At 40.4% G+C, this 17,519-nt stretch overlaps 1 protein-coding gene across 1 annotated transcript in view; it reads right to left on the bottom strand.

Moving 5' to 3' along the window:
• KIAA2012 overlaps window positions 1-17,519 on the bottom strand; it is a 95,859-nt gene that overhangs the window by 9,066 nt on the left and 69,274 nt on the right. The window contains 4 exon segments of the mRNA XM_081051822.1: window positions 394-511; window positions 2,339-2,504; window positions 4,154-4,244; window positions 13,692-13,755. Coding sequence (XP_080907948.1) covers window positions 394-511; window positions 2,339-2,504; window positions 4,154-4,244; window positions 13,692-13,755 — 439 coding nt within the window.

Below are 17,519 nucleotides of genomic sequence, written 5' to 3'. Positions count from 1 at the left end.
TCTGTTTGATCTTATGTACGCGAGTCACCCAGCCTCTCTCAGCTGCAACTACTATATGGTATAATAATAGCTCTTACTTTCTGAAGATGTGGGGATTTCATGATATAATATATGCACAGCTTCTAATACAGTGGGTATTCAGTAAATAGGTGCTAATGTTATTATTATCATTTTCTCTCTCGGTGATCACAGGTTTCTAGGCACTCCAGTTTCCTGGATCCCTGTCTCCTAAGATACTGACATGAAGTAAGGCTGCAATACCATCTTAGCTGCGGTGGTCGAGGAGACTCAAAACAGTTTGTCCCATAGGATCCATGCTGATTCTCGGTGACACCTCCCAGCCCCCATTAGGTGTCTTCTTCTGGGTCATTCCTTTTGGGCACACTCGCTTACCGACAGCAGCCTTTGCTTCCATTTGGACCTTTCCTTCTCTCTCCCCTTCGGGCACCTTAGATTTGTCTGTCTTGGTTCTTTTCTTTCTCTTGGCTTTGTCAATCAACTCCATCTCCTCCTAAAGGTGAACAATTAAGGAAAGGGACCATGATACAAATAGGAAACGAGAAAAAAAAACCCATCAAAGGAAGATGATTATGATTAAGACAGAATGGCTTAGAATGGAACTCGTGTGGGTTCCAGATGAAGCAGAAGAGCAAATCTTAGAAAGTGTGGAGCTTGTGGGAAGAGCAGAAGGTTCTGCTTTTGATTTTAAATTGCTAGGTATAATTTCATAGGAGAAAAGAGGAATAGAATACATTTTGAGATCTGCCCCTTTTTTGATGCTAAATTATGGTCTACAGAGCTGGATCAAAGTGAAGCAGTTTTCGCCTTTGATAGATTGCTGTTGCCACGATTCATGGTTAAGTAATTTAAATGAAAGCCAGCTTTATTCACTGTTGCATCATTTGCTAACTTTCAGGAAACCTTAAGCAGATGACCGCAGCCATATCAGTCCTGTGGGCTGGGACAACCAGGAGGTTCCTTCTAAGAGAGGATGGCAGAGCAGGGCCACAGCTACCCACGAAGTCCCTGGCACAAAACTCCTAAAACCCTTGTACTTTCTGGAGCATAAAGACGAAGGGAGTATCTTTTCTTTTCTTTTCTTTTTTTTTTTTTGGCTAAAATGAAGTCTTTTTTTTTAAAATTAAATTTATTGGGGTGACAATTGTTAGTAAATTTACATAGATTTCATGTGTACAATTCTGTATTACATCGTCTATAAATCCCATTGTGTGTTCACCACCCAGAGTCAGTTCTCCTTCCATCACCATATATTTGAGGGAGTATCTTTTCTTATTCATAACAAGCTCCTTTCAACCACACCTGAGGTTATGTTAATGAGGTCACTTTTGGAAAGCCCCCAAGGAGGGGGCTGGTTGTCAGGGGAACCAATCAGGTGATCAGAGGTTTGGACCCATCAGTCCCATACCTCTGATCTCCAGAGGACTGCGGGAGAGGGTCTGGAGGTTGAGTTAACTGTCATTTGTCAATGATTTAATCAATCACACTTATGTAATGAAGCCTCCATAAAAACCCAAATCAAGGTGGCCGGTTAGCTCAGTTGGTTAAGAGTGTGGTGCTGATAACACCAAGGTTGCCAGTTGAATCCCCGCATGGGCCACTGTGAGCTGCGCCCTCCTTAAACCAAACCAAAAAACCCCCAAACCAAAGGAGTTCAGATAGCTTCTGGGTTGGTGAACACGTCCACATGCTGGGAGGGTGGCACACTCCAGATTCCATGGGGACAGAAACTCCTGTGGTTGGGACCTTTCTGGACTTTGCCCTATGCATTTCTTCATCTGGTTATTCATGTGTATCCTTTATCATAAACTTTGTGATAAATCAGTAATAAGTAGTAAGTGTTTCCTTGAGTTTTGTGAGTCATTCTAGCAAATTATCAAACCTGAGAGTGGTTGGTGGGAATCCTCTATTTGAAGCCTGTTGGTCAGACGTGCAGGTGACAACGCAGGACTTGCAATTGGCGTCTGAAGTGGAGTCAGTCTGTGTAGTTGTGCCCCTAACCTGTGGGACGTGTGCTAACTCTGAATACCTAGTGTCACAACTGAATTATAGGACACCCAGTTGGTGTCCAGAGAGTTGGAGAATTGGTTGTTGTGGGAAAAGCCTCCACACATTTGGTGCCAGACATGGTATAAGTGTAGAAGTGAAGTTTCCTTTTTAAACAGCTTTGTAGGAATTAGAAACAGGGACCCCGACTTTCAGAAGGATGCAGCCCAGTGCTGGGGTGCCAGGCAATCCACACACCTGGTACGTGGTAGCCCTGACGGGAGCACAGTCCACGTGGAGCCTTTTGACCAAGCTCCCAGGTATTTGCACTCACATGACTGATGTTGGCTGGTGTCTGCTGGGTGCACAGTCTTGGCTCAGTCTTCCCTTCTCTTTCTTTTGGAAGAAGAGATGTGTCTACAGGACCCAACCTCTCTGGGGACTCAGGCCCATGTCCTGGGAGTCCACTATGCAGATGGTATACATCATAGTCTTTGCCCCTTTGAAAAAAGCAAACCAACAGGACCAAACTAAAGAGAAAACCCTGGGGGACAAGGAAGAGGGAACGTGACTATTGACTGATCACGTGTTCTCTGTCAGGCACTGTGGTGGGCATTTTACACACCCTTTTTCTGAATAAGGGAGATTAGAAAGTTTGGTCTTCACTTTTGCGGTTGTCTCAGGCTGAATCCTACAACTTGGGGGGCAGGAAAAAGTTTGGGATCACAGTTTTATGCCTTTAATTGAATGACATAGGATTATCTAACTGAAATTTCTTCTACTAAATGCTTAGGTGAAAAATAAAGTGACCTTTAAGAAAGATTGTCTCAGAAGATACAACTATGCCTTTATTCCTTTATGCCCTCTGATTTCTATTCTTGATCAAATTCAGCCACCAAAAGCCCATGTGCTATGTTAGTTTGATCCCTTGTAGAATTGCTGTATGCCTTGAGGATAACTGCCTTATTTTCTCTGGGTAAAAATGTCACCAAGAAACAGCCATGTAGATTTCAGTAACAGCGGCAGCTACAGCTAGTATGCCCGGCCTAGGCATTTTATTTTTTTAGCCACATCAGTATTATACTTACTGTGGGGTGCTAGCATAGGGCCTTACTATAGAAACTTGAGAAATATTTGTTGAATGAGGTAAATGGAATTTCCTGTAAATATATGAGTCTTTAAATCATTCAATGTCACTCTATAAAAACCCCAGAAGAAGTATCCTTTAGAATTTAATGCTAGGAAAACATTTATTTCCCCTGAGGAACAGGTATGCTGCAAATGAGAACCGCAAACCTGATCGCGTTGCTTTTAATTTTTGCTTTCACATTCAAGAATCTCTGCATCAAGTCTGAAAGTCTGAACGTTTATCACAATGTCTATAATGACTTTTGTGTTGATGTACTTTTTTTTCCTCCTGATTTTTTTAAAAAAAGTTCTTTTTGATTCTCTCTCTCTCTCTCTCTCTCTCTCTCTCTCTCTCTCTCTCTCTCTCGTGACAGGGTTGTTGTGTTTTAAATCTATTGTGGAAAAAGATTAGGTATAAAAGATAAAAAATGGAATTCTTTAGATAGCTGCCTCACCATCCAAGTGCCCTTTTCCCTTTGTTGCTAGGGAATACAAAGCCTTTTTGACCCAGGAGGGAATCCCTATACCACAAAACAGGTGAGGGCAGATTCTCAAGTCACTGAGGCTGATGGGAGGTCACAGTAGGCTATAGTTCCAGATAGAGGTGGAGACAAAAGTAGCACTTAATGCATGTTAGCAATTAGTATTAGTATTATTAGTGTTCTTTATTTTACCCAGAGCTGAGTGAATGCTGAGAGGGGAAACCAAGGTTGAATTGAGAGACCGCAGCTTTCTAGACATGTCTGTAGATCTCAGATAAATGGACAAATGGAGAAAGCTGCTTCCACACTGTTCAAGTTAAACTTCACTCTCCACCCACCCACCCAAACAAGTAGCAAACACATCACCATATAATCCTCCCTAAGAATCTTTGTCTCTTAGATAGCAGTTTAGTGCTGGCTGTCACAGTATGCTGTCAGCTGAAACTCTTCAGAAAAAAACAGAAACAAAATGAGCAAAAAACAAAGACAAACAAAACAGAAGCAGAGAAGTCCATGTCATTACAACTTTGAACACATACGCGTTTTGGACAGTGTCTGCCTCAGGTGTCGGGATGTGCTCAGCCAGGGAAGCACCGAGAAGGCCCAGGGCCACACTCCTTGGCTCTGAGTCTGTGAAAACAGAGAACGTCCTTAGTCAGCAGAGGACAGCAGTCAATGATCCCAGATGTGGGGAAATGTCCACCTGGTGAGTAGTCAACAGCATGCAAATTAGAAGAGTGAGGTATGTTATACCTAGGCAATTAGTAAATACTGCAGAAACCAGTGCTGGCACGTGGCAAGTGACATAAAAATTAAGACCCTTTGGGAAAGTGATATGACAGTATATATCAAGAACCAGAAAAACGGTCGGGTCTTTCATCAGGAATCTCACTCCTGGGTATTTATCATAAAGAAATAATTCCAAAGAAGAAATAGCTTCTTGTGCCAACTTATTTATTACAACATTATTATTAATAATGAAAAATTTAAAAAAGCCCAATAATGAGAGATTAGGGAAGTAATTTATGATGTATTCATTTGACATTTAAAATTATGGTTAAAGATAAATAAGCAATATGGAAAATATGATATAATGATAAGTAAAAATGTAAACTATGGAATCCTATGTTAGAACTCTATAAAATATGTATCTATATATGAATAAGGACTGGAGGATAAAATAGAAAAAAAGAAACAATATGTTAGATTGGGAGGTTTATGTGTATTTATGTCTTTTCTTAAAACCTCAGGATGGTTATAACATTGAAAAGAAAACTGATTTAAGAAAACAAACATTATCCTATGTGAAGGCTTATGCCAAAGTTGTGACACAATTGGCACTCTTCATTGGGGACTCGGAAGACCATACTGGGTAGCTCTTTTAGAATGAGAAGAGTCTCCGGACTAAGACTTCATGTGGAACTAGGCTACATTGTATTGTAGTTAAACAAGTTTTTCATTATGGAATATAATTTCATTGCAGAAAATTTGAAAAACGTACCTAGTAAATCTTAAAAGTTCTCCTCATAAGACAAAAAATTGTTAACTATGTGAAGTGATGTATGTTAACTAAACTTACTGTGGTAATCACTTTGCAGTTCGTACATATATCAAATCATTATGTTGTACACCTTAAATACAATGTCATATGTCAATTATATCTTAATAAAACTGGAAAAAACCTCGAAATCATAGCAATATTTAATGTTTCAATGAAAGAAAATTGATGGCTGCATAATTTTAATCCTACCAATAATTATACAAAATTAAAATCTAAGAAAAAGTGAAGTTGATTAAAAGTGAAGTTGAAAAAATAAATTGTAATATTTAACACTTAAAGAAAGTATTTAATTGTACAATTTAGGTTCCATTTATGTAGGTCAATCATTTCTTAATAAAGCTGCGGAAAACGTAACCAAATATATATTAATATACATAAAGTGCCTAAAACAGTGCTGGCACTTGGTAGAAACATACAACAAGAACAAAAAATCCCTCATCCATGATCATCTACCCTCATACAATTACTGCAAACATTTACTTTCATGCATATATAAGAATTACACACTTATATTTTAATAGAATTGATAAAATACTGTATATATAATTTTAATGTATTTTTATATATTAGAATTTCCTCTATCATTCAATATTCTTAAAAACGATTTTAATAGCAGCATAGCATTTCATCATATGGATGCACCATAACTGACTAAAAACAAACATGTAACTTAAAATTTAGATTGTTTCAAATTTTTTCTAACTATAAAAAACTTTGCATTTAGATTTGAATGTTTTCAACTATTAAAAGTCTTACTCTTTATCCACATATATAATTATTAAAGGATGTAGAGTCTTTAAGGCACAATGTCTACTGCCAAATTGTTCCCTAGAAAATTTGTACGAATTTACATTCCAAGGAATAGTCATTCATTCCTTCATGGATCACATGTTTGTTCAATGCTTACTAAATGCAGTCATTGTGTTAGGCGCTGGGAATACAGTGTTGAGGAGGGTGGACACACATCCTGGTCTTAGGGAGCTTACTAACTTCTAGTGAGGAAATGGGATGTTAACACCAAACAAAAAACGAAAACTTAAAAACCTTGAAAGGAAGACACTAATATTCAATCCCCATTTTTCTCATTTTCTTTGAGCAGTAGATTCTTGACTGGATCAATTTAATTATCTTCCATTTTATTTGAAGTTATTATAATTTCAAAGAAAGATTTGAAAAGAAAAAGTTCATTTGTTATCTTACCAGGATTATTCCCTTAATAACACAGTTAATCTAGTTTTCAGTGTTCAGTTGTCCCATGACCACCCTCCCCACCAACCCCCATCCCCACCTCAGAGCCTCTTTGTAACTTGGGCTCCCTTCTGCCATTCCCAGATATTAAGGGTGGCATCAACTGTTGCCATACATCAACTGCCAGACTTTGGAGTGGGAACAAAACTTAATGCTCAAGGTGGTTGAGGAAACTGGGAAGGTTGATTGGGATGGTATCTAGGAATGTATTTTGTCTTGGATAATATTTAATATTAACAGAGTGGGAGTTGATTAAAGTATTTTCATGATGAGGGGAATTCTGTGAGGGTTTCGTTCTTTAATATGGTTGGCTCAGAAAAAGCTCTCATTGGACATTTTACTGCTCTTTACAGCTATTTTGAACTTTGGGATAAGGCATAATAGGACCAGCAGAGGGCGCATTTGTATTGACCAAAAGCTGAGTTTCTACATTGATGCAGTTTCACCATTTCGATTAGAATTCAAACACTGTCAGTTCTAGGATAGGGATCATAGAATGGTGATTTTTTTTTTTCCCTCTAGTAAAATAACATGATATTTAGGAAGTGTTGAAATAAGCTGAAGCAGTACTTCAAATGTTAACTTACAACTTTTAACTGCTTTAAAAAAATCTGTAAAATATTTTAAGAATTCAGAATATAGAGAAAATATTTCATAATGATTACCCATGTACTTTGCACCTACCTATGTGAAATCTTTTAACATTTTCCCATATTTGATTCATATTTTTCTAAAGGAAAAAAACATCAGAAATAGTCCAAGACTTCACTATATCACATATGATCCCATTTCCCCTCGCTCTTTTCCCAGAGGTAACCATTCTCTTAAACTTGGTATTTACTAGTTGACAGGGTTCAGAACATGGTATCCTAAAATACGGCGCCTTGGCATATTGAATATTTTAAGCTGAAGGAATCTGAGAAACTGCAGGTGCGGGAAGAACCCTCTGACCTTTCCCCTTCTTCCCCAAAGCAGGTCATTAGACCCTCATGAGAGAGGTGCCCTGCCCCCATACCTGGATGAAATGCACATCCTTATCTCCGAAGACAGAGGACCTCCAAGAGGGATCCTAACTGGCCTTGCTAGGTCTCCCTCAGTTTATTACTCTTAGCTCATATCCTTTTGTCCTATCACATTTTCCCATGACTTGTCATTCTTTATCAAACCTAGTATAAAATTGCTCAGGCTTACCCATTTCTTCAGGTCTTTATTTTCTTATAAACGCTGCTATGTCATGTAAAACTTATATTAAATACATTTATATTCTTTTCTCCTGTTAATCTGCCTTTGGTCAGTTTACTTTTCAAGCGCAGCCAGGAGCCCTAAGAGTGTTGAGGAAAAGTTTTTCCTCCCCTACACAATCCTCATGCGTATTTTTATATCTTTACCACATAAAAATGTACCTATAAACAACATATGATTTTATTTTACATATTAAAACTTTATATCAATAGTATTGTTTAGGGCCGGCCCAGTGGCTCAGGCGGTTGGAGCTCCAAGCTCCTAACTCCAAAGGCTGCCGGTTCAATTCCCACATGGGCCAGTGGGCTCTCAACCACAAGGCTGCCAGTTCAACTCCTCCGAATCCCCCAAGGGATGGTGGGCTCGGCCCCCTGCAACTAAGATTGAACAGGGCACCTTGAGCTGAGCTGCCTCCCAGATGGCTCAGTTGGTTGGAGCGCATCGTCTCAACCAAAAGGTTGCCGGTTTGACTCCCGCAAGGGATGGTGGGCTGTGCCCCCTGCAACTAGCAACAGCAACTGGACCTGGAGCTGAGCTGCGCCCTCCACAACTAAGACTGAAAGGACAACTTGACTTGGAAAAATGCCCTGGAAGTACACACTGTTCCCCAATAAAGTCCTGTTCCCCTTCCCCAATAAAATCTTAAAAAAAAAAAGTATTGTTTATATAACTTTTGCAACTTGCTTTATTTCGCCTCACACTTTGAGATTCAACTGTGAGAATACATGTCATTTCCATTCATTTATTTTAAGCAGCTGTACATTATTCTATTGTATAAGTATACCATAATTTACTTGTCCCTTTTGCTGTTGATGGCCTTTTTGTCTATTTCCAATTTTTTTTTTTTTTAATGTAACAATGCCAGATCCACCCTGACAGGCCTCCAGGTACCAACACAGCTCTTCATTCCGGAGCCTTTCTGCACAGGAACGCTGGACCTAACTCTGGAAGCACTGAGAGGGTAATGAGTTGTCTTTTTAAAAAAATTTTTTTTATTTCTGGTGCACAAGACAAAGTAATACTTAGATGTTTATCTTTTATATCCCTCACACTGTGTGAACCCCCCTCCCCACATCCACTATCCCTCTGACATCGCACAGAACCATTACATTTCCACTGTCTCTATTTCTTTTTTTTAATGTAAATTTTATTGGGGAATATTGGGGAACAGTGTGCTTCTCCACGGCCCATCAGCTCCAAGTCATTGTCCTTCAATCCAGCTGTGGAGGGTGCAGCCCAGCTCCAAGTCTAGTCACTATTTTCAATCCCTAGTTGCAGGGGGTGCAGCCCACCATCCCATGCAGGAATTGAGCCGGTCACCCTGTTGTTGAGAGCTCACGCTCTAACCACCTGAGCCATCCGGCCGCCCTATTTCCAATTTTTTATGATTACAAACAGTGCTGCAATGAACCTTTTTGTTTGTTTGTTTAAGGAGGGCACCGCTCACAGTGGCCCATGTGGGGGATCAAACCAGCAACCTTCGTGTTATTAGCACCCTGCTTTAACCAACGGAGCTAACTGGCCACCTGCAGTGAACCTTCTTTAGTGAAAAACTGATTGAATATTCAGTTATATTAAAGAAGAGTTCTAATTCTTAGGTGCAATACTGATACCACTACGGTTATGTCAAAAGAGTCTTTTCTTGTCTTTTAGGGATACATACTCTAGTATATCTGGGCAAAATAATATAAGCCTGGAATTTGTTTCAAAATAATATGGAAAGGAGGAAGGAGTTGGAGATGTAGCTGAACAGCGTTGACTAGATGATGGGAACATGGGATTCATTGTGCTGTTCTGTCCACCTTTGTGTATGTTTGGGGTTTTCCGTAACAATTATTTTGAAATTGCATTATAAGTTGTGCTTTATGTTTTGAAACGCTATTTTTTCCCACAGTTGATTTTTAATTATTGATTTATATTTAGTAATCTTGCTGATTGTTTTGGTCTTTAATAGTTTGTTTTTTAATAGCTTATCTGTGGAGGCCCTAAGGTATTCCATGTAAGTAATACTATTGTCTGGGAATAATGACAGTGTTATTTCCTCCTTTCTATTCTTTTACTTTTCCTTTCTTTTGTTTTCCCTACTGTGCTGGTACAATGTTGACATAGAAGCAATGATACAGGGCGTCCATATCCTAGTCCTGTCTCTACAGTGAATGCTTCTACAGTTCTACCACTGAAGTGTGATGTTTACCGCAGGTTTTTGGTAGACACTTTGTATCAAAATCAGGAAATCCTCTTCTAGTCCTAGTTTGCTCATTTTAAATCATGAATGGGTGAATTGTATAAATTTATTTTTCCTTTTGCATCTGTTGAGATGACCCTAAGGGTTTTCCCCCTTTAACCTCTCGATGTGAATTACATAAACAGATTTTTAAATGTTAGATCATCTTTGAATTCCTGGCATAAAATGAATTTAGTCATGGTACGTATATATATATATATATATATATATATATATATATATATATATATATATATATATATATATCATATGTAAGTGATATATATCCTAAATATAAGCTTAAGGATTTGATTGGCTAATATTTTATTAGGAGTTTTACATCTTTGATCATAAGTGAGATTGGTCTATAAATTTCCTTTCTTATGTTGTCCTTGTCTCTAGTTTCAACTGCTTTTTGGTTTTGGGGAATTTGGGACTAAAGTTAGAAATGAGCTTTACTTACTGGAAGGTGAAGAGAAATTTCAGGATCAAGGGGCAATAGCTGTGTTCTGGGGTTCTGGGGGCTTCCCTGGGGTTTCCATACTGGGCTGAGTAGAGTGAACCAGAAACATTCTTAAGGACACACAACTTCCCACTATGGAGGAGAACTTTGAAATACTTTCCAGAAGGAAAAATAAGCAGTAATTGAGTGTGTAGCTTATCTAGGCTGCTAAGAATTAGCAGACTGTTCTGAACTCAGTACTGGGGCTCCAGACAGCAGAGCCTGGCCGTGCACAATGACAGGGAGAAATTCAAGTGGAGCCGACACCATGAGGCGGCTCTTTGCAGTGGTACCACCTTCCAGGGTGTAGATTCTGGGGCAAAGGCCTTGCCTCCACTACTGGGCACACACTTTTGGTCTCCCTGTTTTCCCTTTAAGAGAAACTTTTGCAACACTTTCTACTCCTCCCTTTCTTTGCATAGGATGGGCAGTCTTTATACTTTTTTTTTCTGGAGCTGTTTATTCTTGGAGCCAGGAACTGGCCCTGAGGAAAGGCCTTGAAAGCTAAACCAAATTGAACTAAACTAAACAAAACACCCACAAACACACTGAGTTAGAGACTTGGGTTACCTTGGTTTTAATAATTGACTGCAATTTTCATAATTGTCTTGACTTCTAGACCTTGGGTTCCTTTATCTATAATATAATTTCTAGAGATTCTAAATAAACTCCCAGACTCATGCTGGCTTTAAAAAACTGGTGCCTTAATTTTGTGATGTTTCCTCGACTTTGTAACTATTTCCTAATCAAAAACACATCAGAAACACAATTGTACCTCTTTACAACTCTTTAAGAGCCAAGGGCTTGGAGTCATAGAAACCTAGGTTCTTATATCAGCTTTTCCACTTACTGGCTGTGTTACTTTGGGCAGTTTACCTAACCTCTCTGATCCTCACTTTCCTTATCTGTGGAACAGGGATAATGCACTTTACCTCCTAAGGTTGTGGTGAGGATAAAATGAGATAAACTAATACATAAACTTTCACAGAATACAGATATTGGTAACACTGCTTTGTTCAGATTGGGTCTGCTGCCCACACTTGGACTTTAAGCAAAAGAAAGACTTACACAGAGGACTCAGTCCCCCTAGAGCAAACCCTCCCCCATTAAGACTCATTTAGAAAGTAAAGAAATCATCACGTTATCAACTTAGAACAAGTCCCTCCTGACAAAGTGCAAGTTATGGCTACTAAAATTAAAGTTTTTAAGAAATAGACCAACAGCTAACCTTTAGTGAGAACTTACTCTGTGCCAGGCACTCTTATAAGCACGTTCCATGTAGTAACTCCTTTATGTCACACCACCTCATGAAATAAGTGCTATAAGTATCCCCGTTTTACAGATGATGAAAAAAGATGACCAGAGAAGTTCAGTAACTTACTCAACGCCGCATAGTTAGCAAGTGGTGGAGCCAGGATTTGAACCCAGAGAATCAGACTTGATAATCAGCACTCTTGATCACTGTGATGCTGCCTAAAGAGTGCCCTCCGACTCCCCCACCTCCATTATTTTTAAAAGATTTGAAATCCTTTTTAAACATTAGCATTTATCATTCAGGACAGGCAAATGCCTTCTTTAATTTTCTGCAGTGACACTTCACTGCATTAAAGGCTGTGTGAATAACCTTTATGGAACTTAGCTGGAGCCTGTCCCTCTGTCATGAGACAGGAAATCTGTTTTGACTGACTTGGTTATTGCTTAGATTTGGCCATGTTCTGCGCTGCCTAAAACCTCCACTGCACTTGGCCGAGACCTTGGAGCCTCGTTAGTGCTTACGTTCTGCATATGTAATTTATGATATGGAAGATCTGAAGGCTGGAGCACATTTCCCTGGCTATTGTCACTCATTGAAAAAGGAGGCAGCAGGAGACTTACGTCAGCCGAAACCCTGCTTCAAAACTTGACCAAACCCAGGGATTGGGCTACCATCACATTTTATTTTCTGATATCCAGAAGTAGTGAAACCTTTTAAAATGAGTATAAAAATCAATTATTCTTTGTTCAGAATGTCAACTGAAAGAACTGGTAAAAGATGTAAACAGAAAACTATCAAGTTGAGAGGGAAATCCCAACTCCATGGCTTTGCCCATTGATCTCCAGTGAGTTCACCCCCAGGGGGACCAGGTGCTACAAGAACAATCGTCGGGTCATTTCAGATTGGTAGTCATTGTGATATCCAACTCGAGATTAGTATCCATTAAAGGACTACTGTACATGAATTACTTCATTTACTCCTCATGCAACCTTATGAGGGGAATACTGTTCTTGGCCTCAGTTGACCACACTGAAGCAGAAAGGTCAAGGTGGAGGTAGTCCAACTCCAGAGCCCATGCTCTCCGCGTAGCTGCTCAGATTGCTGTTGCTAGCCTAAACAGAACATATTATGTGAATTAGAGAAAGACGCTCCAGTGGAAGGGTCAAGTGGGAAAAGGAGTCCCCAGTGGGAGGACGCCCCCCGTGCTGGGTACATGGCTTAAGGAGTAGAGCACCGGTTGGACTTCAGCTCCCACTTGCCCCCTCTGCTGGACGCCTTTGTAAGCAAACTCCAAGAACGGTTCTGTCCAGAACTCCATCCATTCCTTGAGAATACAAGTCTCTCACACATCTGTTTCCACTCCTGCAAGAAGCAAGGAGCAGCAAGAACAGCTCTGCTGCCTGGGCCTAGCCCACTGCTGCATCGCACAGCACACCCAGGTACCACCAGGGAAGAGCTTGGAGTCTGGTTCAGGGTCTGGAAATAGGAACTATGCCAAAAAAGCCCAGTTCCGGGTCCAATACTTCCTAGAATCATCATCATTATCAAATGGAGCATCATTTTTGGAGGAAGCAACACTCAAGCAGCTCTGGTCACCCAGAATTGTGGTTGACAGGGGTTGGGTCTCTAAAGACATTGGTACCCCCTCTGTTGGAATATTATCCCTTTAGGCAGGAAACCTGAGCTCCCTCACCTGCATATCCAAGCCCATGTGAAAGCAGGAGGAGCAGAAAGGTGGAGGGGCCTGTGAGGCCACTTTGTACTGCCCCCAAAGTGCCCACTCTCTTCCATCAATCTGCAGCCACTGGCAGGAGAAAAATCTCTCAATAAGTCCAAGGACATAAAAGCATGCTATTATCAGTTGGCTTGTGATGCACTAAGAACACATTAGAGCCTGAACTCAGCACTTTGGTCCGTATTCTAACTTCCAACCCATGCCTGAGAGGAAATGGAACGGTCAGCCTCCATTAACATCTTTGAACAGGGCAAACTTCATCCGACAATTATCATGACAACATTACAAACCCCAACCCAACCTTGTCTACCTCGGGTGTCTCGATGATTCTCTCTGAGGGATCCTCCTGGTTTTTCCTGATCATCTCCACTTTCCTAGGAGATTAACACACAACAAAAGATACATAAGACAAAATAAATGCAAACACTACGTCTGTAGTCCATGCCCTTTGGTAAAAAGAAATCCACTTTTCTTAGTTGGTTCTTCTTCGTCAATTTAATTTTAACTTAAGTGTCCAAGAAGTCTGCTACCAGCATGAACAGCGCTGAAGAGCCAGGCTGGCTTAGCCACGGCCCTGAGCACTGGTAGGTTCTTAGTGGTCCTTCTCTTGTGGGAAGCTTGTCCCATTCGTCTGTGCAGGGCTCAGTGCCTGGCACACATAGGTGTTCACTGGGGGTGGGGAGAAGAATGTCACCGGCAAAGGCGAACTGGCAGAAGGAAGTAGGGCTCCTCCAGGACTAGAGGCATAACCAGTCTGATGAGGGCAGAGAGCAAGACAAGTGGAAGGGAGGGAGGACTCAGACCGCCAAGGCTGTGAAGGTGGGTAAGGTCTTGGGTCTTTGCATCGAGAACACACGGAAGGTTTAAAGTAGGGGAGCTGAGGGTTTAAAGTAGGGGAGCAAAAGGGTCAAAGTGGCCTTTTGTGGGGTTTCTAGGGTTATTATGGATTGGGGTTCTTAGCACATTTAATTCCCTCTTCCTTCTTTCTCTAAGTCATACAAACTGCTTGCAATCCCACCGTCCAGAAATCTCCATAACAGTGGTTCTCAACTCTGGCTGCACATTAGAATTATTCACGGAGCTTTAAAAAATATGATTCCCAGGACCTAACCCCAAACATTAAAATCAGACTTTCTGGAGCTCGGGCATTTTTAAGGCGTCTTAGGTGATTACACTATGCAGCCAGGATTGAGAATCAACAAATATTCTCTCAAGTCGGGGTGTCAAAACTGTTTTCAACGTTTTTTACCTAGGGCTATATGTGGTAAAACACACAAACAGCTGAGCCACTCACTCGAGGTAAAGTACGTACTGTTTCACCTGGTTTATTTAAGTAAACTAAATATATTTTTGGAATTTGCTGTGGGCCAATTAACAATGGATTGCGGACTGCAGTGGCCCGCAGGCCGCAGTTTGGACACCCCTGCTCTAAAGCATCGGAAGAGCAGCTCTTTAGTAGCCAGTGACGTGGCAGGTAGGATCAGTGACCCAAGTAAAGCCCTGTGTGTCTGATGCGGCCAGCTCTTGGCCTTTGTCACCTGGATTTCTGCTTAATCCACAGCCTCATGTCGGCTAGAGAGAAGGAATCTGGTGTGGAGAGCCCTGGAAGTCTCTCCTGGAAGTCTCTTTAGTGACAATCAGTTTTCCACTTTATTATCAAATACTTAAGCTGCTTTGGGAAGAGACAATTAATTATCTGCTAATTTGTTTGACATTCTCTTCTCACTCAATGGCTTTTTACCCTGCCTGTTTCTCACTTGTTAGCTTAGTGTTTGTAGCTGATGAGATATTCTGACATAAAAAAGCTAGGGCAGTTAAGTAATTTTCTTTCTTTTGCATTTCTCATTTTGGAGACAAAGCAGATTTGGCCTGATGCAGTAAGGTTTTAAAAAAAATACTGCAGGATAAACCTGTCTCAGTCATAGTAAACTGCTAGGTTAGAAGACTAGAAAAGAGATAGATTTAAAAAAATTCCTGTTTATGAATTATTTTAATCTAACAAAAAATTGGATTAAAAGGGAGAAATAAGATTCCTCCTTTGGAAGAATTTTGAAGCCAAGAAAGGTAAACCTTCAAGCTTAACAACATGTAGCTATGAGCCTTCAAGGGCAAGAAATATTCTCATTTCACATATGGGAGATGGAGAGAGAGAGAGTCAGGGATTTGGAAAGAATCTGCTGGTGAGTCGCTGTTAGAAAAATAGTCTTAATTTAAAATTTTGTCTGTTTCTTTGAAAAGTGTCAAAAAAGCAATCGTTTTTACATACATGAACACACATGTGAAATGACTTAAGGTCATTCATTGCAAAAGATTGGAAACAACTTAAATGTCCCATCGATTATGGACTCATCAAATAAATTACAGTAATTCATACAATGGAATACTATGCAACTGTAAAAGGTATCTCTTCATGAATTAGCATAGAAAAAAACTCCAAGATGTATTAAGTAAAAAATGTCGGACTGTGAACAATGTGTGTAATATGTTAAAATGTGTATAAACTATCTACCTATCTGTGTATTTATCTATCTGTATTGCTTTATATATGCAGACTACAACTCAGGAAGGATCCACAGGAAACTAGCAACAGTTGTGTCCAAGGGCAGGGAACTGAGCAGCCGGAAGACATACCCTTTTATACAAACACATTTTAAACCTCTGAGTATATTTTGGATTTAAAATTTGAATTAAAAAAATAACTAAACAAAATGCTATGTCACTTCTTTTTATAATTTTTTAAAAAATTTATTGGGGTGACAATTGTTAGTGGCTATGTCACTTTTAATATGAGTTACAAATGCAATGACTAAATGGAGGGATTGAAACATAGGTAATAATACTTGACAAGTGAGCAAAAACAACTGAAGGACTGAAAATTCAAATCCCAGCTCTGTTGTTCTAGCCAAGTCATTTGCTCTTCATCTGCTCAGTCAGCTCATGAACATTTATTGAGTGTATGTTGTGTGACAGGCACTGTGCTAGGCGCTGGGGGCTGAAAGATCTATTTGTAAGAAGCTCACTGACTTGCGGAGAACCGACAAGAAATCTCAATGGTTGCAATGCAGTGTGATAAATGTTGTGACAGGTTATGACAGGTTTTTGCAGGACCTCCTGGGAGGTGAAGCTAAATGAGGCCAGGGAAGGTTTGTTTACCAGTGGACATGGTGCTAAGTGTTGCAGAGAAGGGAAAGTAGGGCAGTTCCTGGCAGAGGAAGCAGCATGTGTTGGTTAGGGGGTAGTGTGAGGTGGCTGCAGTGTGTGGACAGTGTGAATTAGACATGGGCCAGATCTTGCATGTTGCAGTTTGGAATTTAAAATAAATTGCATTTGTTATATTTTTCTATTTATAAAAGAAATACATCTTTGATGCTGGGATTTAACTAGAAGGCCAATGGGGACACGGTAAGGAATCTCAAGCGAACCAGGGATATGACTAAGCTGTATTTAGAAAGAGAACTGGCAGCAGTGTGGTGTTGTAGGACTGGGGAAGGGTGTAGGTAGGCAGGGATAGAAACAAACACTGTGTAAACACAAACTGCAGCTCTGAAACCAGAGAGACAATTGGGGTGCAGGTCCTGGAATCCCACTGCCTGCACGGAAGCTCTGACTCCTACACTTCCTGCCTTACAGATCATGCAAGTTACTTAACCTCTGAGTCTTAGTTTCTTCAACTGACAGGGGCTGGGCTAGGTGACCTTAAGTTCTCATCTGTCCTGGGAGACCCTTCCATCTGTCCTGCCCCCTACCTTCATGCACAGCACCCATTCTGAGCATGGTACGTCTAGGCCCACAGCAGGCTTTCGTAAGGAACTGTGGGGAGGAGAGAGGAGCATGGGGAGCAGGGGTAAGACGTGGGGCTCCACATGGCTGCGAGCCAGCTCCATGACCTATTGTTGAACATAAGCCTCTCCATCTGTGAAATGGGAGTGTTAATAAATATTGTACAGAGTACTTAAAGCGCTGAACTAGGAAAATACTTTCAGAGATTCTATGTAACATACCATGTAACACATGCCTTTACATGACTAATTTCAATACCTTCTTAAAGATGGAAGAAAACCAGTATCTCATTTGAGAGTCTCACCTTCAAGGTAGTATAACTTTTCATGTGTATTAAAAAGATCTCATACTTTTTCCT

The sequence above is a fragment of the Rhinolophus hipposideros genome (assembly GCF_964194185.1).
Source record: "Rhinolophus hipposideros genome assembly, chromosome: 6".
NCBI classification, from domain to species: Eukaryota; Metazoa; Chordata; class Mammalia; order Chiroptera; family Rhinolophidae; genus Rhinolophus; species Rhinolophus hipposideros.
The sequence above is the reverse complement of the archived record's forward strand: the minus strand, read 5'-3'. Positions and strand labels throughout refer to the sequence as shown.